This window comes from Microtus ochrogaster, chromosome 18, assembly GCF_000317375.1.
Source record: "Microtus ochrogaster isolate Prairie Vole_2 chromosome 18, MicOch1.0, whole genome shotgun sequence".
In the NCBI taxonomy this organism is placed as follows: domain Eukaryota; kingdom Metazoa; phylum Chordata; class Mammalia; order Rodentia; family Cricetidae; genus Microtus; species Microtus ochrogaster.
In genome coordinates, this window is record NC_022020.1 from 3,506,312 (window position 1) to 3,529,700 (window position 23,389).

Genomic DNA, 23,389 nt, shown 5'->3' on the forward strand with positions numbered 1-23,389 from the left:
AAAGAGGGCGGTGGGGCCAAAGTGGGGAGGGTTCTGGATGGAAGCTGGGTGGGCTAGGAAGAAAGAGGCAGTATGGACTGAGTAGAAGCCCTGCAGAGAGCCCAAGAAGGATAGGGCTACTTCGCATTTTTTAAAGCAGGAAACTTGTACGGATGTAATAATATATAAGAAAGGGATCCCCCTCATGAACACTGATGCAAAAATACTCAATAAAATATTGGCAAATTGAATCCAAGAACACATAAAAACAAATCCACCATGATCAAGTAGAAGATATAAGCAAAACAAATGATAATCAGACTACAATCCACAGCTCCAGGAAGCTAGAACCTTCTTCCAGTAATTGATAGAACCAGATGCAAAGATCCGCAACCAAGCACCAGGCCCAACTCTGGGAATCTAGTCAGAGAAGGTGGAGGGAATACATGAACAAGGGAGATGAAGATCATGATGGAGAAATCTACAGAGACAGCTGAACCAAGCTCGTGGAAACTCATGGACAGCTGTGAAGCCTCTGTGGGTCTGAACTAGGCCCTCTGTATGCAGGAGTCAGTTGTGAAACTCGGACTGAAGGGCCCCTGGCAGTAGGACCAGGACCTATTCCAGTCGCAGGAGCTAGCTTGTTAGAACCCATTCCCTACTCAGACTTATTACAGAGGGGTCGGGCTTAGACCTGCCCCAAATTAATGTGTCAAACTTTGTCGACTTCTCATGGGAGCCCTTACCTGTAGGGAGAAGTGGATGGCGGAGTGAACTCAGGGGATGCAAAGGGGGGCAGGAGGGAGAACCTGGGTTGGAATGTAAAATGAATTTAAAAATAAATAAATGTTTAAAGGAAAAAAGGGAAATCTGTGGTGCAAATGTCTGTCTGCAGCTCTTGCCAGACTTCAGTGTCAGTAACATTAAGTGGCATTAGAAATAAAGGTTAATAAAAACGACTGGCAGGAAATGTTTCCCAGTTAAAGACATTTTTTAAGTTAAAAAGACATAATTGATGAGTGGTAACTTTTCATAAACAGCAAGCAAAGACTTTCTACTTATTTGTCATTTTTATTTTTGTAGAAATCTACCAGAGAGGCCTTGAATAACAGAAATATCAAGCCATTGTTGAATGCCTTCAGTCAGTTACCTGGCAGGTAAACTTCACTGTCCATGAAAAAGGGTTTTTTGAATGTTTATATTAATAGTGAACTATCTGTTAAATAAAGATATTTTTTGTTTTTTATAGTGAAAATGAAAAAAAATGTACCCTTGACCAGGCTTTCAGAGGTGTTCTGGAAGAAGAAATTGTAAGTATTTCTTCCCCTTTATTTGTTGTTTAAATTTACTGGCCTTAATAAACCATGTTATTAGAAAATTACTTTATTATTAGAATGGATATTTAATCATGACATCTGTTTCCTGAGCATGAATATTTTGCCTTTTAGAAGATAGCCCAACAGGATAGGAGTTTGTCCTAATTAAGGCTCTTGATAGCTCAGGTACAGTTTAAGGTTTTGTTGATAAGAAGAGTTTTGACATGCAGTCTTAAAGAGCAAGAAGTAAAGACTAACCCAGGAAGATGGCTGAGCAGGTTCAAGGCACCTGCTACTGAGCTTAATGTGACTGTGATCTCTAGAACCTAGATGCTGGGAGGAGAGAACTGCAAGTTGTCCTCTGACCTCCGTACATGTACACAAAATACACTTTTAAATGTAGCTGTTGCTATGGAAATGGTGACACACTATAATGGCTTAAGCAGTCTAATCCAAGTATGTTAAGCACGGAGCCAGGATTCCATGCCCTCATTTTGTTGTGGGATCTCCCTCAACCACAGAATACATTAAAAACTAAAACTTGTTTTGCCCTGGTAGAGAAATTTTATCTATTCATGAAGAATCAAAATATTACCTTTAGCAGGGATCCTGAATAGAAGAAAAACAGGGTTTTTTTGGCCAAGCAGAACTTTCCCATAGTGGTATATTCTCTTCTGATAACCATAATACAGTGTCTGCCTTTTTTCTCAGATAATTCTGGGTCAGACCAATTGATTGTTTTTTTTTAGATTTAATGACTTCTGTATTGTGAGGTGCTGAGAAAGTCCCTTTTCTTTCAGAGCTTCACATTCATGTGTAAGAATAACACATTCTGTTAATGTTGTGTAGCACAACACAGTGAACACTCAGTACATTACGTCCCTGAAGAAGACCTCAGCTTATGGACTAAATCCAGGTCCTGCTCTTATCCTGTGCTGTTGATTTTTTAATCACGGCCTCAGTACTTCTTACCCAATAAGTCTTGGTCATGCAAACGTTAACCATTTTTCCAAGACCATCGGATGTTGATTGAATCATTCTTTACTCCTTGACATGAGTCTATAGCCTGTATATTAGTCTGTTCATATTTTTATTTTTTTTTTATTTTTTATTTTTTATTTATTTATTTATTTATTTATTTTTTTTTTTTTGGTTTTTCGAGACAGGGTTTCTCTGTGGCTTTGGAGCCTGTCCTGGCACTAGCTCTGTAGACCAGGCTGGTCTCGAACTCACAGAGATCCGCCTGCCTCTGCCTCCCGAGTGCTGGGATTAAAGGCGTGCGCCACCACCACCCGGCTAGTCTGTTCATATTTTTAATATTAGAAAATAAGATAATTTTATTCCTGTGTGACTGCTTAAATTCAGAGAACCTGTCTTTATTGTAAGCAAATTAGTCTGAATTCTTGCTCCTAAATACAATTGTTTCTTTGTTGATAGATAAATCATTCGGCATGTGAGAACGTTTTAGCTATAATTTCTCTTGCCATTGGGGGAGTAACTGAAAGTAAGTATTATTCTGTCTGTTTTTTAAAGTTACCTTGGTTACCTGTTTCATTTAAAGCCTCTCACCATACCTCTACCCCTATCTGGTTCTGCTCATTCTTTATGTGTGGTGCTGTAGACCAAACATAGGGTCTCATGCATCTCTTGTACCCTTATTCATTGTTTGGCTCCTACCTTTGCCAAGAATTTCTTCATACTCATTTCAGCTTTGTTCAGACTTCTCATCTCTGTTATGTCATGCACGTTTGCAATTGCTTTGTTTTTCAAGTGTTTAATCATACATAAATACTTACTGAGCATCTATTATATGCCTGGTGCTAAGCTAATATTTGGAAATTCAGTGGTGACTAAATGACAGAGCCCACCTGTAAGGATCAAGTGGGTAATGAAGGAAAGAAATGTGTGACTGTCTTAATATGCTAAAGTATGTTGAACATAATAAAGTGAAAGTGACTCTCTAAATTAAAAATCTAAGGGAAGCAGGAGAAATTTTAAAAAGGAAGATGGGTTGGGATTTGTGACGCATACCTATAATTCCGTGCTTGTAAGGCTGAATCAGGACAATCAGAAATTTGAGATAGGGCAAGACCCTGTCTCCAAAAATTAAAACAAAATGAAAAAAGAGGAAGCTCCATCTTACAAGTAGGGACATGAAGAATTCAGTTTGCCAGAAATAGAGAAGGGCATGTTTAGCATAGCTAGAAAATTATGTGTATGGAATTCAGCACCATCTTCTGGCCTTAGAAGTATAGGAGGAGCCGGGTGGTGGTGGCGCACGCCTTTAATCCCAGCACTCGGGAGGCAGATGCAGGCGGATCTCTGTGAGTTCTAGGCCAGCCTGATCTACAAGAGCTAGTGCCAGGACAGGCTCCAAAACCACAGAGAAACCCTGTCTCAAAAAAAAAAAGTATTCCATTCCAGCAAAACACTCATAAAATATAAATGAAATAAATCTTGCTGGGCATGGTACCAACACTTGGGAGGCAGAGCCTAACAGATCTAGGAATTCCAAGCCAGCCAGAACTTTATAGTGAGACCCTGTCTTAAATAATCTTTAGAAAATGTTCAGGGGCTGGAGAGATGGCTTAGTAAATCAGAGTGCTGGCTGTTTCTGCAGAGGGCCCAGATTCAGTTTCCCACCCTGTGTCAGCGATTCCTGACTACTCCAGATCTAGAGGGTATGGAGTCCTCTTCTGTCTTCTGTAGGCACCTGCACACGTGGGCTGCACATACATACACTAAGGCATACGCACATACATATAAAAAAATCTTTTCTAAAAATATGTCAGTGCCAATATCGGATTGATTTTTTTTTTTTTTAAGTTTTTCGAGACAGGGTTTCTCTGTGGCTTTGGAGCCTGTCCTGTAACTAGCTCTTGTAGACCAGGCTGGCCTCAAACTCACAGAGATTCGCGTGCCTCTGCCTTCCGAGTGCTGGGATTAAAGGCGTGCGCCGATTTAAGAGACTTTAAACACAGTAGGCACATAATGCCCAACATATGGCTGGCTGGCTGTAGCTTGTTAAATATTTTCAGAAAGACCAAAAAAAAAAAAAACACTTCATCAGCATTACTTAACCCTGTTAACTCAAATTTCATTTGATTAATTTAAATAGTGTATGTGAAAATGACATTTTAATCTGTTGTGTCATTCATATTGTTTATTATTTTGGTTTTTTTTTCTATGGACCTGGAGCACACATAGTGAAAATAGTATCCCAGTGTCACAGTGAGCTGTTTTGTAAATCTAATTTCCCAATATCTGATTTTACTTATTAAACTTTTGTGTAAACTGTTTATTCATTTACTTGTTCATTCATTCAGAAACTGAGTTGAGTTCCCCAACAGTTTTTCTCACCCTGTTCATCTCAGCTTACAGTGTGTGCTTAGTTCACAAATTTGCTGTTGTTCACTTAAGGTTGTTGATGGTTTTACTACAGACCGAGAAGGATATGCCTAAAACTTTAGTTGAGAAAAGTGAGGGCTTGTCAACTTAAGCTACAAATGAAGGTTTAAATACAGTTTTCTGCAAGGGAAAGTTTGTTTTTGAGAGAGATTATTATTGTCACGTTATGTTTCATGTTTTCAGGTTGTCCATAAACATCTTTAATTAGACTTGACAGATACTTATGAACTTCTATCCAATGTCAAACATTTAATGGGTAGAATATTTCCTACTTTTTAAATGCTATGTCTAGCAAGACGACTCAGCACATAAAGGCACTTACTGCCAAAGCTTGACGTCTGAGTTCAGTCCACATGGTGAAAGGGAAGAACCAACTCCCACAAGTTGTCCTGTGACCTCCACATGTGCTCACCCACACATATGTGTACACACAATAAAATAAATATGATAATAAGTAAGCTTACAGTCTATACTGCCATAGTGATTAATTGTGATATGCTAAATTATTCAGTGCATTGATATACTGTGTGTTTAGGAAGCATGAATATGATGGTCTGCCCAAAAATGTCAAGGCTTTTTGTTTGTTTGGTTTGGTTTTTTTTTTAGATGAGCTGTCATTTACTCTATTTTGAAAGATGAGGTTGAAATTTGCCATGTAATAAAGACAAGTATTTAGGTAGAAGAAAAGAGTACTGTAAATGAAACCATGAAATATGAGCATGGCTTGGAATTTAGGAACTGGAGAGTGATGTTTATAACCAGGGCTGAGATAAATAGCCTGTTGCAGAAGCTGGGATATAGACTCAAAGTTCTGGGGCACTATCTTCCACCTACTCCTGCCGTGAGGATCAGCCTCTTGCAGCTCAGGGACTGAGGGGAGCCAACAGAATCTGTGGACTAATCAACTTGACTTCTCTATCTGACGGACCAGCTGGGGGGGATAAACTTACCTCTCTGGGGCCAGCGAAAAAGGGAAAACACACACACACTCTTAGGGTCTTTGCCTGTTATTTCTTTATTTCTTTTCTTACCTCTATCCTTCTGTACACCTGTTTATATTGATATCTTCCTTCTAACTAATTTTATTTTTTCCTTTACAGCTTATATACCCCAGCAAAATCTTTTAAGCAATATAAAAATTACAATGTGGTTATAATCTATTTCTAAGGGAATGATTACAGTGAATAAAAGTAAAAAACAGAAAAACAGCATGCTTTACATGATTTACATGTTACAGGTGAAAAACAAGTTGTCCCAAGAACTTACGTGCATTCATAACCAAGCAGCTTGTTATAGATGAACAGAATCTCAGTAAGCAAGGTATTTTTCTCAGCCAGGTGTTTTGCTGGCAGGCTGCATTTTGTGATTACAAAGAAAGGATCAATTATTATTTATCTCAAAAGGTAATCTTATTTAAGAAATCTTTAAAAGAATCACAAATCTAAATTTTTGTATATGAAAAACAGTCAGCTCCATTTTAAAATCTCAGGGTGCATACCTACTTACCAACAGTTTTCTTATATCAAAAAAACTGAGGGCAGAAATGGATACAAGGAATTAATCATTACCCTTGATCACCAACCCGTCCTAGGCTGCCATTGTTCTTGTTCCCTGACCTCAACCTTGTTCTCTGACCTCAGCGAGTCCCTCGCTAAAGATATGCCTTTAACCTGTTTTCTAAGATGTTTTTACCTGAAAGCCATTAATTAAAACATCTTAATATAACTTTAAGTTATTTTTAAAAGCTTTGTTTCAGCCGGGCGGTGGTGGCGCACGCCTTTAATCCCAGCACTCGGGAGGCAGAGGCAGGCAGATCTCTGTGAGTTCGAGACCAGCCTGGTCTACAGAGCTAGTTCCAGGACAGGCTCCAAAGCCACAGAGAAACCCTGTCTCGAAAAACAAAAAAACAAAAAACAAAAAAAACTAAAAGCTTTTTTTCAGCTCTGATGCACATGGAAACTCATGAACACATCTCTTGCCGGGTGGTGGTGGCACACACCTTTAATCCCAGCACTTGGGAGGCAGAAGCAGGTAGATCTCTTTGAGTTCAAAGCCAGTCTGGTCTACAGAGTGAGTTCCAGGACAGGCTCCAAAGCTACACAGAGAAACTCTGTCTTGAAAAACAAAACAACAACAAAACAAACAAAAAAGATTAAAAGAATTGAGTTAACTTAGCTTCTAGGATTCAGTTGTTTTCTGAATCATTAACCTAAGCCACAGTCTTTATGATTCGTCAGGAGAAACTAGCTGAGTGACATTTCCTTGTTGTTATTTTCTATCCTCCGCAGCCCCTGTTTTATCAGGGATGGGGGTAGCACCATATCTTGCTTTTACCTATATTGGTTTTCCCACTAAGCTAACCTCTATCATAATCTCTTACTGTATTTACTAAAAACCCTTAATCATCAAAATCCTATTTAAACTCACACTATTATTGTATAAAATCATTCTTTCATTTAAACAGTACAGCATAGGAGGAGATCATCTTCATAATACTCCACCGGTAAAAATGTCGAGTAGAACAGGAAATTACTATGAGATAATCACACTAAAGTTAGTGGGGATCTCCCCATACCCATTCACACCATGTAGATACCAGAGGAAAATGGCAATGACAGACATGTAAAGACATAGCAGTAGCAAGAGACATTCTGGGGCTGAGGCTCTCAGGGCCTTGCCTATTCAAAATACTCAAGCATCAGACCTTTGCTTCCTGGTGGGCTAATTCCCTGAAGTAAATTGCCACCTGCTGCTCCTCTAACATGACCACTGGCACCCACTGGTTCCCATACTGACCAGCCCTTTAGTGTCACCAGCCAGCTTTTATCTCTAAGTGAGATTCTCAGGTCCTCACTTGGTTCTGTTGACCCAGCATCTTTGGCAGTAGAATATAAACATTTTTTTCATGTAAATATTATATTTATAAATATTAAGGGAGTTAACATACCATCTGCAGTTAGTGACAGAAAATAATGCCTTTTAAGTTTCTTGGGTGCAGAGTTAAGTGTCATGGGGTTGTAAGTCTAGCCTGTCTTCCTGCTATAGTGGCACTGATCAGTTGTTATCCATCCTTTGCCAGACAAGCCTGTTGATGGAGTTCATTGAGTTCTGTTCAACACTGAAGATGGCATCAACCTTATACTGGTTTGAAAGTGACTTCCTTTTGCTGCCCAGGTTCTAGGCAATGTTCTTCACATACAATCCAGATGTGATCATAGCATTTCTGAGTACAGCTAGAAATAGCTTCCCTTTTCTGAGCCTACTTAATTTATTCAGAGTCTTATGCTTATATTGAGCACAGATTTTTTTTATTCACATATCAGTGTTTCTAAGTTAAGTACTTTCGCTTAAGCGAAAGAAAAAAATGAGTAGAGATGTAAAAGTACTTTTAACCACTCTAAATGGCCTTTTCTTAAGGAAAAATCTTTATTTCTCTTTTTATTGCCATTGGTTTTAGAGACACTTAGTAACTTTTACTTTATTATTATTTTGTAATGTGACTGGTCCACATAGTTCTTTTTGAGCTTGTTGCCAGTGTCAGAAGCTCTCCATTGGTTTGCACCCCACTTGCAGGTGTCTGTACTGCATCCACACCATTTGTGCTGTTGGGAGACGTCTTGGACTGCCTTCCTTTGGATCAGTGTGACACAATATTCACTTTTGTCGAAAAAAATGTTGCTACTTGGAAGTCAGTAAGTGCCTTGGTTTTCTTTTCTACTGATACTATCTCTATAAAGATAGAGTTTAGAAGATAGTTTTGTTTGGGGTTTATTTGCTAATAATTCTAATATTGGTAGCTGCCGAAAAATTTTCCCTATGAAAGAAATATATACTGTGTTTTCTTGGAAGAACCAAATAAGAATCAGATGTAGAGAAAATTTTGAAGTAACTTGAAAGTCCACACTTTGAGTCAGGCCTAGTGTTGTAAACTAATGAGATGTGATTAGGAAAGTTATGCTCCTAGCTAGCCTGGTCTACACAGGCATAACCTATCTCCAACAAATAAGGAAGACTAGGGGACCCTCAGCACCTTCGTGTACTTGTTCTTCCATAGAGCCTGGGTTTAATTCCCGGCTGTCATCCATAACTCCAGTTCAAGGGGATCTTATGCCCTCTTCTAGCCTTCACAGACACCAGGCACACATCATACATTTACATTCTGGTAAAACATTTACATGTAAAAAAATAAAATGAATAAATGTAAAACAGATGTTTACAAGTCATTCAGTGCCATGCTATATGCATATCCAAAAACATTTCACCGATAATGCTTTGAAATAAGTGAAAGTAGTGACATAGAACCTCATACATTAGTGCTCTTTAAAATATTAATTCCTGTGATTTACTGAAGGCAGTGGACAACTTCCAAAGTGTATTAATAATTTTGGTCTTAATTTTCAGAATACATTCTATTCTGCTGGCAAAAATTATTTACTGCGTATGTGCAATGGTAAGCAATTCTGTATTAAAGTATTGCTTTTAAAACTGTGACGGTAACCAGAAAAATAGATGGTTTATTAAATATCAGTGAAACTGTCTTAAAAGTAGATTAGGATCTTTGTTTTTAAGTTAACAGTCTTATTTATTAGAGGCGATGATTCAAGTACATTGATCTTGTCCACAGAACTTTATTTCTAACCTTTAGTACTTGCTGTAACAATGATTTGTACTTCAATTTTGGGAACCCTTGCTTTAGAAAAATACTGAACAAATAGTTAGAAATTCAGCTATGAGGGAGGAAGGAAGGGGAGCGGAAACAAATGTATAACTGAATTAAAACAGTAAAAAAAAAGACACAAAACTAAAAAAAGAAATTCAGGTATGATTATAATGAACACAGAATGATCTCTTCTGTGTTACGCATTTCTGTTAGATCTCCTCAGAAGATTATCGAAATCTCAGAATACAGTCTTTTGTGGACGAATTCAGCTCTTTTTGGCCAGGCTTTTTCCTCTATCTGAAAAATCAGGTAAGCCTTTATACATTAAGTTCTTTTTTTATCTTTTTTTAATTGATTTTTATTGAGCTCTACGTTATTCTCTGCTCCCCGCCCTGCCTCTTTCCTCCCCTCCAACCCTCCCGCAAGGTCCCCGTGCTCCCAATTTACTCAGGAGAGCTTGTCTTTTTCTTCTTCCCATGCAGATTAGATCTATGTAAGTCTCTCTTAGTGTCCTCATTGTTGTCTAGTTTCTCTGGGATTGTGATTTTTAGGCTGGTTTTATTTGCTTTATGTTTAAAAAGCTCCTATGAGTAAGTACATGTGATAATTGTCTTTCTGTGTCTTGGTTACCTCTCTCAAAATGTTTTCTAGCTCCGTCCATTTTCAACAATAAGATGCTGTTATTTTTTCTGCTGTGTAGTACTCCATTGTATAAATGTACCACATTTTCCTTATCCATTCTTTGGTCAAAGGCATTTAGATTATTTCCAGGTTCTGGCTATGACAAACAAAGCTGCTATGAACATAGTTGAGCACATGTCCTTGTGGCACAATTGAGCATCCTTTGGATATATACCCAAAGGTGGTATTGTAGAGATGAGGCGAGCAAGCCTGCTTTTCGTCCCGCACAGCTACCTTTACACCCGAAATAACAACACACAAACTGTATTCATTTAAATACTGCCCATTATATCTATCCTCTTCTTGGCTCTCATATCTTGCTTAGCCCATATCTATTAATGTGTGTAGCACCACGAAGTGGTGGCTTACCGGGAAAGATTCTACTATGTAGTCTCAGAGAATCATTGTGTCTGCCTTACTGCCTTCTACCCAGCATCCTGTTCTGTTTACTCCGCCTACATAATTTCTGTCCTATCAAAGGGCCAAGGAAGTTTCTTTATTAACCAATGAAAGTAACACATAGACAGATGACCCTCCTCCATCATGGTATTACTGGGTCTTGAGGAGATTGTTTCCTAATTTTCTGAAAAATCGCCACACTGACATCCAAAGGGGCTGTACCAGCTTGCATTCCCACCAGCAATGCAGAAGTGTTCCCTTTTCCCCACAACCTCTCCAGCATAAGTTGTCATCAGTGTTTTTGATCTTGGCCATTCTTACAGGTGTAAGATGGAATCTCAGAGTTGTTTTGATTTGCATTTCTCTGATGACTAAGGATGTTGAACATTTCAGGGTCTTTCAGCCATTTTAGATTCCTCTGTTGAGAGTTATCTGTTTAGGTCTGTACTCCATTTTTTAAGTTGGATTCTTTGTTCTTTTGATAATGAATTTCTTGAGTTCTTAATATATTTTGGAGATCAGACCTCTGTCTGACGTGGAGTTAGTGAAGATCTTTTTCCATTCTGTAAGCTGTTGTTTGGTCTTGTTGACCATGTTGTTTGCTTTACAGAAGCTTTTCATTTTCAGGAGGTCCCATTTATTAATTGTTTCTCTCAGTGTCTGTACTACTGGGGTTATATTTAGGAAGTAGTCACCTGTGCCCATGTGTTCAAGTGTACTTCCTACTTTCTCTTCTATAAGGTTCAGTGTGGCTGGCTTTATGTTGAGGTCTTTGGTCCATTTGGTCTTGAGTTTTGTGCATGGTGATAGATATGGGTCTATTTTGATTCTTCTACATGTTGATGTCCAGTTATGCCAGCACCATTTGTTAAATATGCTTTTTTTTTCCATTTGATACTTTTTGCTTTTTTATCAAAAATCAGGTGTTTGAAGGGGTGTGGATTAATATCTGGGTCATCTGTCCTCCTGTCTGTTCTTATGCCAATACCAGGCTGTTTTCAGTACTTGTAGCTCTGTAGTAGAGTTTGAAGTCAGGGATTGTGATGGCTCCAGAAGTTCTTTTTTTGTACAGGATTGTTTTGGCTATCCCTTGTTTCTTGCTTTCCCATATGAAGTTAAGTACCATTTTATTGAGGTCTGTGAAGAATTTTGCTGGGATTTTGATGGGCATTGTGTTGAATCTGTAGATTGCTTTTGGTAAGATTGCCCATTTTTAGTATGTTAATTCTGCCTGCCTAAGAGCATGGGAGATCTTTCTACTTTCTGGTGTCTTTTTCAATATCTTTCTTCAAGGATTTAAGTTCTCGTCATACAAGTCTTGTACTTATTTGATTAGAGTTACTGCGAGATATTTTATGCTATTTGTGGCTATTGTGAAGGGTGTTGATTCTCTGTTTTCTTCCCCGGCCCTTTTATCATCTACATACAGGAGGGCTTCTGATTTTTTTGAGTTAATCTTGTATCTTGCTACATTACTGAAAGGGTTTATGAGTTGTAGAAGTTCCTTGGTAGAATTTTTGGGGTCGCTTATGTGAACTATCATAAGCAAACAGTGAGAGTTTTACTTCTTTTCCGATTTGTATCCCCTTGATCTCCTTTTGGACTAGAGCTATTGCTCTAGCTAGGACCTCAAGAACTATACTGAATAGAAATGGAGAGAGTGGACAACCTTGTCTTGTTCCTGATTGCAGTGGAATTGCTGGGAGTTTCTCTCCATTTAGTTTGATGTTGGCTGTTGGCTTGCTGTATATTGTCTTTATTATGTTTAGGTATGTTTCTTGTATCCCTGCTCTCTCCAAGACCTTTATCATGAAGGGATGTTGTATTTTGTCAAAATCTTTTTTGGCATCTAATGAGATAGATGATCATGTGGTTTTTATTTTTCAGCTTGTTTATATGGTGGATTATGTTGACAGATTTTTGTATGTTGAACCATCCCTGCATCTCTGGGATGAAGCCAACTTGATCATGGAGGATGATAGTTCTGATGTGTTCTTGGATTCGATTTGCCAGTATTTTATTTAGTACTTTTGCATTTGTTCATGAGTGAGATTGGTCTGTAATTTTCTTTCTTAGTAATGTCTTTCTGTGGTATGGATATCAGGGTAATTGTAGCCTCATAAAAAGAGTTTGGCAATGTTCCCTCTGTTTCTATTGTGTGGAATAATTTGAGGAGTATTGGTATTAGTTCTTGTTTGAAAGTCTTGTAGAATTCTGAGCGGAAACCATATGGTGCTGGTCTTTTTTTGATTGGGAGATTTTTGATGACTATTTCTATTTCTTCAGCAGTTATAGGTCTGTTTAATTTTCTTATCTGGTCTTGATTTAATTTTGGTAAGTGATATTTATCCAGAAAGTTGTCCATTTCCTTTAATTTTTCCAGTCTTGTGGAGTCCAGGTTTTCGAAATATGACCTGATGATTCTCTGTATTTCCTCCATGTCTGTTGTTATGTCCCCCTTTTCATCTGATTTTGTTAATTTGGATATTCTCTCTCTGCCTTTTGGTTAGTTTGGATAAAGGTTTGTCTATTTTGTTAATTTTTCTCGAAGAACCAACTCTTTGTCTCATTGAGTCTTTGTATTGTTTTCTTTGTTTCTATTTTGTTGATTTCAGCTCTCAATTTGATTATTTCCTGCCTTCTAGTTCTCTTTGGTGAGTTTGCTTCTTTTTGTTCTAAAGTTTTCAAATGTCCTGTTAATTCACTAATGTGAATTTCCATCTTCTTTATGTAGGCATTTAGTGCTATGATCTTTCCTCTTAACATGCTTTCATTGTGTCCCATAAATTTGGGTATGATGTGTGGTCATTTTCATTGGATTTTTAGGAAGTCTTTAATTTCTTCCTTTATTTCTTCCTTTACCCATTGATGATTCAGGTAAGCATTGTTTAATTTCCATGTGTTTGGGTTTTCTGGAATTAGTATTGCTGCTGACTTCTATTTTTATACTATACCATGGTGATCTGATAAGGTACATTGGGTTATTCTAATTTTTTGTATTTGTTGAGGTTTATTTTGTTTCTGAGTATATGGTCAATTTTTGAGAAGATTCCATGAGGTGCTGAAAAGAAGGTATATTCTTTTGTGTTTGTATGGAATATTCTATAGATGTCTGTTAAGTCCATTTGAGTCATACCATCTGTTAGTTCTCTTATTTCTCTGTTCATTTTTTGTCTGGTTGACCTGTCCAGTGGTGAGAGGGGAGTATTGAAGTCTCCCCCTATTAGTGTGTGGGTTTTAATGTATGATTTAAGCTTTAGAAATGTTTCTTTCACATATGAGGGTACCCATGTATTTGGGCCATAGATGTTCAGTATTGAAATTACCTCTTGATGGATTTTTCTTGTGACTAATATAAAATGACCTTCTTTGTCTCTTTTTACTGATTTTAGCTTGAAGTCTATTTTATTAGATATTAGGGTAGCTACACCCGCTTGTTTCTTAGGTCCATTTGATTGGTATATTTTTTCCCAACCCTCTGAGACAATGTCTGTCTTTGAGGTTGAGATGTGTTTCTTGTACGCAGAAGAAGGGTGGAATCTGGTTTTGTATCCAGTATATTAGCCTGTGCCTTTTTATCGGTGAGTTGTTAATTTAGTTTTCATTGTTGGTGATGTTAATTTGTGCGTTTTTTCCTTCTTTGTGATTTGCTGCTATCAGACCATCAACTGTGTTTTCGTTGGTGTAGCCAGCTTCCTTGGGTGGGAGTTTTCCTTCTAGTATTTTGTGTATGGCTGGTTTTGTGGCTCAATATTGATTAAATCTAGTTTTGTCATGGAATATCTTGTTTTGTCCTTCTATGGTGATTGAAAGTTTTGCTGGGCTGGCATCCATGGTCTCTTAATGTCTGCATAATGCTTGACCACGACCTTCTGGCTTTCATTGTCTCCACTGAGAAGTCAGCTGTAATTCTGATAGGTCTACCTTTATGTGTTTCTTGGCCTATTTCCTTTGTAGCTCTTAATATTCTTTCTTTATTTTGTATTTTTATGTTTATATTATGTGGCAAGGGAACTTTTTTATGGATCCAGTCTATTTGGTGTTCTGTAAGCTTCTTGTATCTTCATAGGTATATCTTTCTTTAGGTTGGGAACGTTTTCTTCTATGATTTTCTTCATTATATTTTCTGTGCTTTTGAGTTGAACTTCTCCTTCTTCTCTACCTTATTCTTAGATTTGGCCTTTTCATGGTGTCCCATATGTCCTGGATATTTTGGGTTAAGTTTTTGTTAGATTTACTATTTTCTTTAATTGATGAGTCTGTTTCCTCTATTCTCTCTTTTTGTGTGTGAGAATTTTTCAACCTCTATTGTATCTTCAGCACTTGAGATTCTCTCTTCCATCTCTTGTATTCTGCTGTTCATGCCTGTGTTTGTGGTTCCTGATCGTTTTCTCATGATTTCTGTTTCTATAATTCTCTCGGCTTGTGTTTCTTTATTGTCTCTATTTCAGTTTTCAAGTCCTGAATAGATTCTTTCATATGTTTGATTTCTTTTTCTTGGTTTTCTTTAAGGGATTTGCTGATGTCTTCCAATTTTTTGTTTGTCTTTTCTTCCATTTCTTTAAGAGAGTTTCTCATTCCTCTTTAAGAGTTTCAAACATTCTCTTGAAGTTATTTTTTAGGTCATTTTCTTTTGCTTCGTCTATGTTCGGTTGTTCAAGTCTTGCTGTTGTGTTGCTCTTTGTGGTGTTTATGTGTTCTTGCCTTTCTGCTACTCTTTTCCTCTAATAGGTATGTGTGGTTGGGGATATCTGAGTTTCTGTTGATTAATCTTTTAGGTGCCAGAACCTAAAACGTTTGTTCCTAAACCTAAACCTCAGACGTTTGTTCCTCGTGGTACATCAGTGCCACAGTTCTAGTTACCCCATTGGTTACTCTGTGTTCCTGGAGATAGCTCAGCCCTTCTGTGCTTTGCTCTGCTTCCCTTGGAGTTTGCTGTCTCAGGCCTACTTTGGCCTAGCTTAGGCTTTGTCCTGTTTATGTAAATCCTGGTTTGGATCCCCTCCTGTAGAAGTCCCTGGCTTGGAATTGGTCCTGCAAAGGTTTCTGGCTCCGGTCTACTGCCTTGGAGTTTCCAGTCTTGGGTGCGCCCAGAACTGCAGAGGATCTGGCTCCGGTTTACTCCCTCAGAGGTCCCAGACTCACACTCGGACCTGCAGAGGTTCCAGGTTCTTCCCTATTCCTTTTGATGTCCCAGACCAATGCCCAGACCCACAGAGGTCCTGGCTCAGGCCTACTTCCTTGGAGGTCCCAGACTCATGCCTGGACCTGCAGAGATCTCTGGTTCCTGCCTATTCCCTAGGAGGTCCCAGAGTCACGCCCAGACTGGCAGAGGTCCTGGCTCAGGCCTAGTTCCTGGCAGGTCCTAGACTCATGTCCAGACCCTCAGTGGTCTCTTGCTCTGGCTCACTAGCTCAGCAGTTACTCCTCTGTACCTGTTCCAGTGGAGATTGCTGTCTCTGTACATTAAATTCTTTGGAAGGAAATCTCTTCCAGTTTTTAATTGGAGTAAGATCTGTCATAATAAGAAAATGTAAAATAATAAATTGAAAGCATAGACAATTGCTTTATTTTCTTGTAAATATGCTGGTCCTAGCTATGATATACATAATCTTAAGTTCAAAGTTATTAACAGTGCACTGTTGAATCATAGTAATATATGCAGATAAGAATTATCCTATAGAGCCGGGCGGTGGTGGCACACGCCTTTAATCCCAGCACTCGGGAGGCAGAGGCAGGCGGATCTCTGTGAGTTCGAGACCAGCGTGGTCTACAGAGCTAGTTCCAGGACAGGCTCCAAAGCCACAGAGAAACCCTGTCTCGAAAAACCAAAAAAAAAAAAAAAAAAAAAATTATCCTATCAATATTTCATTTCATAATATGTCTATTCTTTGTTTCCATTTTCTGTTTCATTAATTGCTGTTTAGTCACATTAATTAATTTTATAATTCTTTGTTTTGTTTTTCAATACAGGGTTTCTTTGTGTAACCTGGCTGCCCTAGAAATAGCTCTGTAGACCAGGCTGGCCTCAAATTCACAGAGATCTGCCTGCCTCATGCACCACTAGTCCTAGCTCATCAGTTTGCTTTCTTCCACACTGGGACTAGAGTGGCAGAGCTCACAGTGGGCTGGGCCTTCCCACATCTATCACTAAGTAAGAAAATGCCATAGAGGTTTGCCTACAGGCCAATCTCATGGAGTCATTTTCTCAATCATGGTTCCCTCTTCTCAGATGACTTTAGCTTGTGCAACATTGACAAATACACACACACACACACACACACACACACACACACACCAAAAAAAAAGTAGCAAACCAGAATTGTTGTCTTTCATTATATCTTTTTCATGAAATGTTTATTTCTCTTTAATTCTTGTAAGAATTCAGTAACTTTAAAATGCTAGGCTAGGTCAGGCAGTGGTAGCTCATGCCTCTAATCCCAGCACTTGGGAAGCAGAGGCAAGTGAATCTCTGTGAGTTTGAGGCCAGCCTGGTCTACAGAGCTAGTTCTAGAACAACCAGGGCCACAAAGAGAAACCTTGTCTTACCCTCTACCCTATCCCCCAAAAATGCTAGGTTGTTGGTACTAGATAGATTTCATTTCATTTGTGGTCATCTTTATCTTCTAGTCTCTCATTCTTTGTTATTCTTTTTAAACTTTTATTAGTGTGTGTGTGTGTGTGTGTGTGTGTGTGTGTGTGTGTGTGTACACATGCATGTGGAGATTAAAGAACAATTTGTGGACATCCAGTTCTCTTACCATGTGGGTCCTAGGTATTGATCTTATGTCATCATGCTAAGCCATTCCGTGGCCCCTGGTCCTTGGTCATGTGTTCTATAAGATAATCAGTGTTTAAATTTTAGAAGATAACCTAATTTTTTTTTCCCTGCTTGTAAAATTTTCTTTGATTTACTATAATGTGTCTTTGTGTGGGTTGCTTTTTTACCTATCATTCTTGGGATTTGTTGACATCTTAACTTTGGATTAATGTCTTTTACCACTTTCTAAAAATTTTAATGATTGCCTTCACTATTTTTATATGCTTTCACATTTTATTAATGCCTCTTTTCCTTTTGCATCTCCAATTAAATAAATATCACTGTATCCTCTGTCTTTTATGCTACCTACCTGCCTTCCTATCTGAATATTAGCCTGTCCTTGCATTACATTTTAAGTAGCCTGATGGGGTTCTTTTTTCAGGAAGGTATTTTTACTTTTTAGCCTTGTACTCCCTGTTGATACTTTGAAGTTTGTTCTTTAGTTTTAAAACATGGTAAGATTTTCTTGTTGTTTATATCTGATCATTTATTTCAGTACCTTATGCTTTTGTGAGGCTGTTTCAGCTAATTTTTTTCCCTTAGAGTGTTTTGTCTCTGTGTGTCTGGCAACACACTGTATTATTTTTTTTTTTGCTTTATTTTTGGTTTTGTTTATTTGTTTGGTTTTGTTGTTGTTGTTATTTTGAGAAGAATGGTTTTAAATCCTAGCATGGTACCTTTCTTGAGAGAAGGCTGGTGTTGCACGGAGATGGCCCCCTTGTTCCAGCCCCCCAGCCCACCTGAAACAATCACACAGAAACTGTATTAATTAAAACACTGCTTCGCCATCAGCCCCAGCCTCCCATTGGCCAACCCTCAGATCCTGATTCAACCCATCTCCACCAATCCGTGCCCACCACGAGGTTGTGGCCCTCTCTGGTATCTCTCCCTGACTCTGCTTTCTTCCTCCCAGAATTCAGTTCTGTCTTCTCCACCTACCTAAGTTCTGCCCTATCAGGCCAAGCAGTTTCTTTATTGATTAACCAATAAAAGCAGCACATAAACAGTAGGACCTCCTATACCAGGCTGGTTGTTTTGGTTTTTTTTTTTGAGGGGTTTTGGTTTTATTGAGACAGGGTTTCTCTGTAGCTTTGGAGCCTATCCTAGAACTTGCTCTGTTCACACTCACAGTGATCCACCTGCCTCTGCCTACTGGTGCTAAGATTAAAAGCATGCGCCATCACCACCCTCGAGAGAGGGTTTTCATTGCTTATGTATGGTTCCTTAAGAACAAACCACTGCCAGTGAGGGTCCTGTTACCCTAGCCTAGCTCAAAGCTGCTATTGTCCTCATCAGCCATAAAATTTGGCATTAGGCTACAATTTTTTTCATTGTTACCTGAAGATGGCTTGATACGAGATTTTTCCATTTATTAGATTTTTTTCCCTTTTTCCTTTTACTGACAAAACTATTAAAATGACAACAAAATATCACATCTGATTCTTTCTGACAGGAATGTTAAAGGAAATGTAGATATGTGAATGTCACTCCTAATATTGTGTAGTGCTAATACAGTTATTAACACTAAGAATTCAACATTGGCACAGAACTCCTTGTCAGCCAGAGACATTTGGATTTCATCAATTTATCCCTACATTTCCTTTTCTAGTCAAGAAGCCACATCACATTGAATTTTCATGTTCCCTGGTCTCTCTAACGACAGTCCCTTAGTTTTCATGTTCCCTGGTCTCTCTAACGACAGTCCCTTAGTTTTCATGTTCCCTGGTCTCTCTAACGACAGTCCCTTAGTTTTCATGTTCCCTGGTCTCTCTAACGACAGTCCCTTAGTTTTTGCTGACCTTTCATGACTCAACATACAGGAGTTGAAGGGAGGCTTTTGAAGAACATCTAGGGGACTGATGTGCCTTCTCGGAGCATCATTTTGAAATTGATGTTGACATGCCTTGTTGTGGCACACTCATTGCTTAGTTAAGATAGCATCTCCTATTTGTCTCTGTGTAGAAGGTTTCGTTCTTCCCTTTGTGATCTAAGATGCTTATAAGGAAGGGTGGTATTTTAAGACTATATGGAAACGTCTTTCCTCACTGTTCTTTGCCTGCTAATATCATCAGTGGATCTTTCCTGATGTGAATGAAATCTTTTCTGTGTTTATTAATGGTGATCCTTCCATAAGGGAAAGTTGTCTTCTCAAAGGCTTGTTTCTAGTTTAACTACCGCTTTCCAAATAAACTGTGGGTATTTTATTCCTTGGGTTAGAATGTCATAGATTATTATTTACTTTTTTGCTCACATTGTTTCTGTTTCTGCCACTAGGAGCTCTTCTGATTGGTAGATATTATTACCCAGACTCCTATTTTTTCCCTTTTCCCGCCTTAAAGTCACTCATTTTCTCAAAGAGCCTAGTTTCTTTTATTTAAGAATGGTAGTTAAAGCCAAGGTCTGGACCTAAGATATGCTTGATGTGTCTAGACTCTCTTAACAGGCAAAGCAAGGAAAGGTGTATGTATATATATATATATAACTAACTCACATGTACATATATACCTGTATGAAGAGCAACAGGAAAATGAGATTACACAGGTAAACAGACCTGCTTACTTTTACCTTCTTACTGACAGTTAAATAATCTGGCCATCTTTATAACGTTTTTACTGTTTCATTATATTGTCTCAGACTGAAACAAATAGGTTAGCAAAATTCTGAATACTCTATAATCTGTGAATTTGTTTTGAATGTTGTAAATCAAAAGGACTAACTCAGCCTTGTATATAATAGCATATGCCTGTTTCTAGCACTCAGGAGACTGAGAGGCAGACCAATATGAGCTACGTGGTAAGAAGCTATCTCAGAAAAAAAATAATAAACTAATCTCTTTTTCATAGGTCTTAACTTACAGAGTCAGTTTAACCTGGAAAACGTCACTGTTTTCAATACAAATGAGCAGGAAAGCACCCTGGGTCAAAAGGTAAGGCTGATAAGAAACCTTCTCATCGAACATTCTTAGATTTTTTTTTTGTTAATATGGTTGAGAAAATGGGACCCTTAAGTCATCAAAAAATTGAACACTTTTATCTTCACTTAGTAATATTTGTGATATACACACACATGTGAGGGTGGAGCTTTCAGCCTCACTTAGTAATATGTATTTGTGTCTATACACACACAGTGCAGGTGGAGCGTATTGTAAAATCAAAGGACAGCTGTGTAGAGTTGGTTCTGTCCTTCATCCTCTGTGTGAATTCCAAGGATTGGATTTGGGTAACTAGGGCTTACACAACAGATGAATTTACCTTCTGAGCAATCTTGTTTGACTTTCATTTTTAATATATAGACATAATGTGTATTCTGTATAAAGATTTCAAACAGCATTTAAAGTACAAAGTATAGTGACTATAATCTTCAATGGTGTCAGATTATTGTGTAGCTTGTCCTCTGTTAAAATGGGTGTTTGAGAGACTGCTTAGCTCTTTTATGTCCTCATCATAAGGTACATTATAGAAGGAAAGAGTTTCCCGCTTTGAATATTATTTTAGTTTTTACCTGTTTTCTGTAAGTACTGTTTCTATAACTACTCCTAATAATCTCCATCTAATCTTAGAAGACTTTGAGTACTTGTACCAACTAATGTTATTTTTCCCAAATAAGATGGCATAATGTATATAGCTCTTAACTTCATCTTCTTTAAACTGATATGTCAGTTTAATTACAGATTAGCTTTCAAAATGAATGTACCACGGGCTGTGGTGGCGCACGCCTTTAATCCCAGCACTCGGGAGGCAGAGGCAGGCGGATCTCTGGGAGTTCGAGGCCAGCCTGGTCTACAAGAGCTAGTTCCAGGATAGGCACCAAAGCTACAGAAAAACCCTGTCTCGAAAAACAAAACAAACAAACAAAATGAATACACCATAATTTCTTGTGAGTAGACATTTAAATCATCTTTAATTTTAAGCCAGGGTTCAAGCCCAGGCTGATCTTGAACTCACTGTGTAGCTAAGGATGACCTTGGGCTCTTGAGCCTCCTGCCTTCACCTCCCAAATGCTGGCTTGTGTCACCATGCATGGCACAAATAACTTGTAATAGAAATTGTTACCATTACAGTAAACAGTATGTATGATTGCTAACTCGTGCAATCATTTCATTTTGATAGCTAGGAGAGAGTCAGTTTTGTTTAAGGGTGTGGCCCTGGTTGGTGCCCACAGCCATCCACATATGTGCAGTACTGCTGTTACTTCGCAGAAAAGGTACATGCATACATACTGTTGCTGTGGCAAGTGAAGATTGCCTGTCCGTCTCCTATAGCCTTGCACGCACTCTCTGTCCTTTGTTATTATTATTACTTTAATCTTTGTTTCAGTGACAAAAATATACATAGCCATGTTATGTTATTGTCGTATTACTATTAGTTTCCTGTCATTTAAATTCTCGTTTCCTTAAAGATTATAGGTTTGAACAATTACTATAACTACTTCCCTAATAATAATTGTGTGGAAGTATATAAACCACTTAATTGTGTGCTGTGTTATCTTTCGCTCACTAACTACTTCATGACAGACTGGTTCTGTTCTGTTCTGTTTGATTTTATTAAGCACACTGAGGACAGAGAGGAAGGCATGGACGTAGAAGAAGGTGAGATGGGAGATGATGAAGCCCCAACAACATGGTGAGTTTTTAGAGCTTAAGATCTCCTGATTTATAATTATTTACCCTTCAAATACTGTAATGAAGATGCAGACAGGGAGAAGGAAATCATGCCTATAGGTTTCTTTTATATATACCTCTTATGTGTTAAATAAAATAAATCCTGACTCGCTAGTATGCTGTATCAGTTGACTTCTAAACTATAGGCAAATACTTGACTGTTTTTGCAGCCCATCTAACACATATCCCAGCTAGCAACAACCTTAGGAGCCCTTCTCCCTTCCAGTAGCCTATGGGCCTGGTACCCATGGTAAGTGTACTGATTTAGTGACATGCAAGCGAGAAACCTCCTTCTCTTGCCTTCTCTCTTGTTTTTATCACTCTTTTCTTACCTCTGTATCTGAGTCTTTGTTACAGGAATCTCTTCATAGTCCTAGTTAGAAGTTGTAAGGAGAAAGGGGACAGGAAGACCAGAGTCTCCTGTGCTATCAGAATAGCACTCTTCCATGGCTGAAGCAGTAGGCATTGTCGGCTGTAAGTGACAGAATTTCTATAATTGCTGTCCAGAAGATCAATAGGGGATTCCTCTGCCTGCAGAGAAAGAGGTATTCCTGATGTTCCAGATTTCAAATTCAATCAGATAGTCATATAGAAACTTTTAGAAGTCATATACCCTGGGGTTTAATTCCAGTGTTCGCTTGCTAGGCATATGACTATAAACAAACAGTTTCCTACAGCTGAGTTTGGTGTTTTTAAATGCAGCAGTGCTGCCTGCTTGTTGTTGTTGTTGAGAGAATTCAGAAGGCTTTATGATAAAAGTGGTCTGCTAGGGTACTCTGGTATTTTCATGGTAGTTGCTGATGGAACACATAATGAAAAATGTAAAGCACACAGAAAAGTATCTCTTTATTTTCCAGTCATTTTCTAACAATTATTTATTATTTCTAGTTATGGTTACTCTTTTTTTAGAGACCAGTTTGTTTACATAGTATGGATAGAGTGGACCTTTAGGGTCTGCCTGTACAACAGTGGGCAAAAGTTGTAGGTGCTAAGATAATGAAGTTTAACTAGAACCCCAGAGGTACTCTACTAGCTAGTCACTGCCTGGTCCATAGACAGCATTCAGGTTTATCAGTGTGACCATAAACTAATCCAAGGGCTGACAGAGATGGCCCAGTGTTTGCTGCCAACCCTGACAACCTGAGTTTGATCCCTAGAACTTACATGGTGGAGAGAGCTGACTCCACAAGTTGCCCAGTGAGCTCTGGGCTCGTCTTGTGGCACATGCATGTACATATACACTAAACAAATACATAAACGTAAAGATAAATAAACTCATCCACAGGAAAGTTGTTTAAATAGGATCTGGCATTCAGCTATCTGTCTGATGTAAATAGTTTTATGAAAGTGTAGGGAGAGTTAGAATTCTGATGAGTGAGTAGCTGAATTAGCCTTAAGAACTGAATTTTTTTTTATTTTTATGATTTTTTTTTATTGAGAAAAGGAAAAAAAACAAGTTTCCACCT

The 23,389-nt window shown here is 38.3% G+C and overlaps 1 protein-coding gene across 1 annotated transcript in view; it reads left to right on the forward strand.

Moving 5' to 3' along the window:
• Window positions 1-23,389, forward strand: part of Thoc1 (THO complex 1) — a 51,921-nt gene that overhangs the window by 9,292 nt on the left and 19,240 nt on the right. The window contains exons 2-9 of the mRNA XM_005372427.3: window positions 1,063-1,136; window positions 1,229-1,289; window positions 2,733-2,799; window positions 8,277-8,395; window positions 9,105-9,153; window positions 9,577-9,672; window positions 20,107-20,189; window positions 21,812-21,885. Coding sequence (XP_005372484.2) covers window positions 1,063-1,136; window positions 1,229-1,289; window positions 2,733-2,799; window positions 8,277-8,395; window positions 9,105-9,153; window positions 9,577-9,672; window positions 20,107-20,189; window positions 21,812-21,885 — 623 coding nt within the window. The remainder of the gene's footprint in view (window positions 1-1,062; window positions 1,137-1,228; window positions 1,290-2,732; window positions 2,800-8,276; window positions 8,396-9,104; window positions 9,154-9,576; window positions 9,673-20,106; window positions 20,190-21,811; window positions 21,886-23,389) is intronic.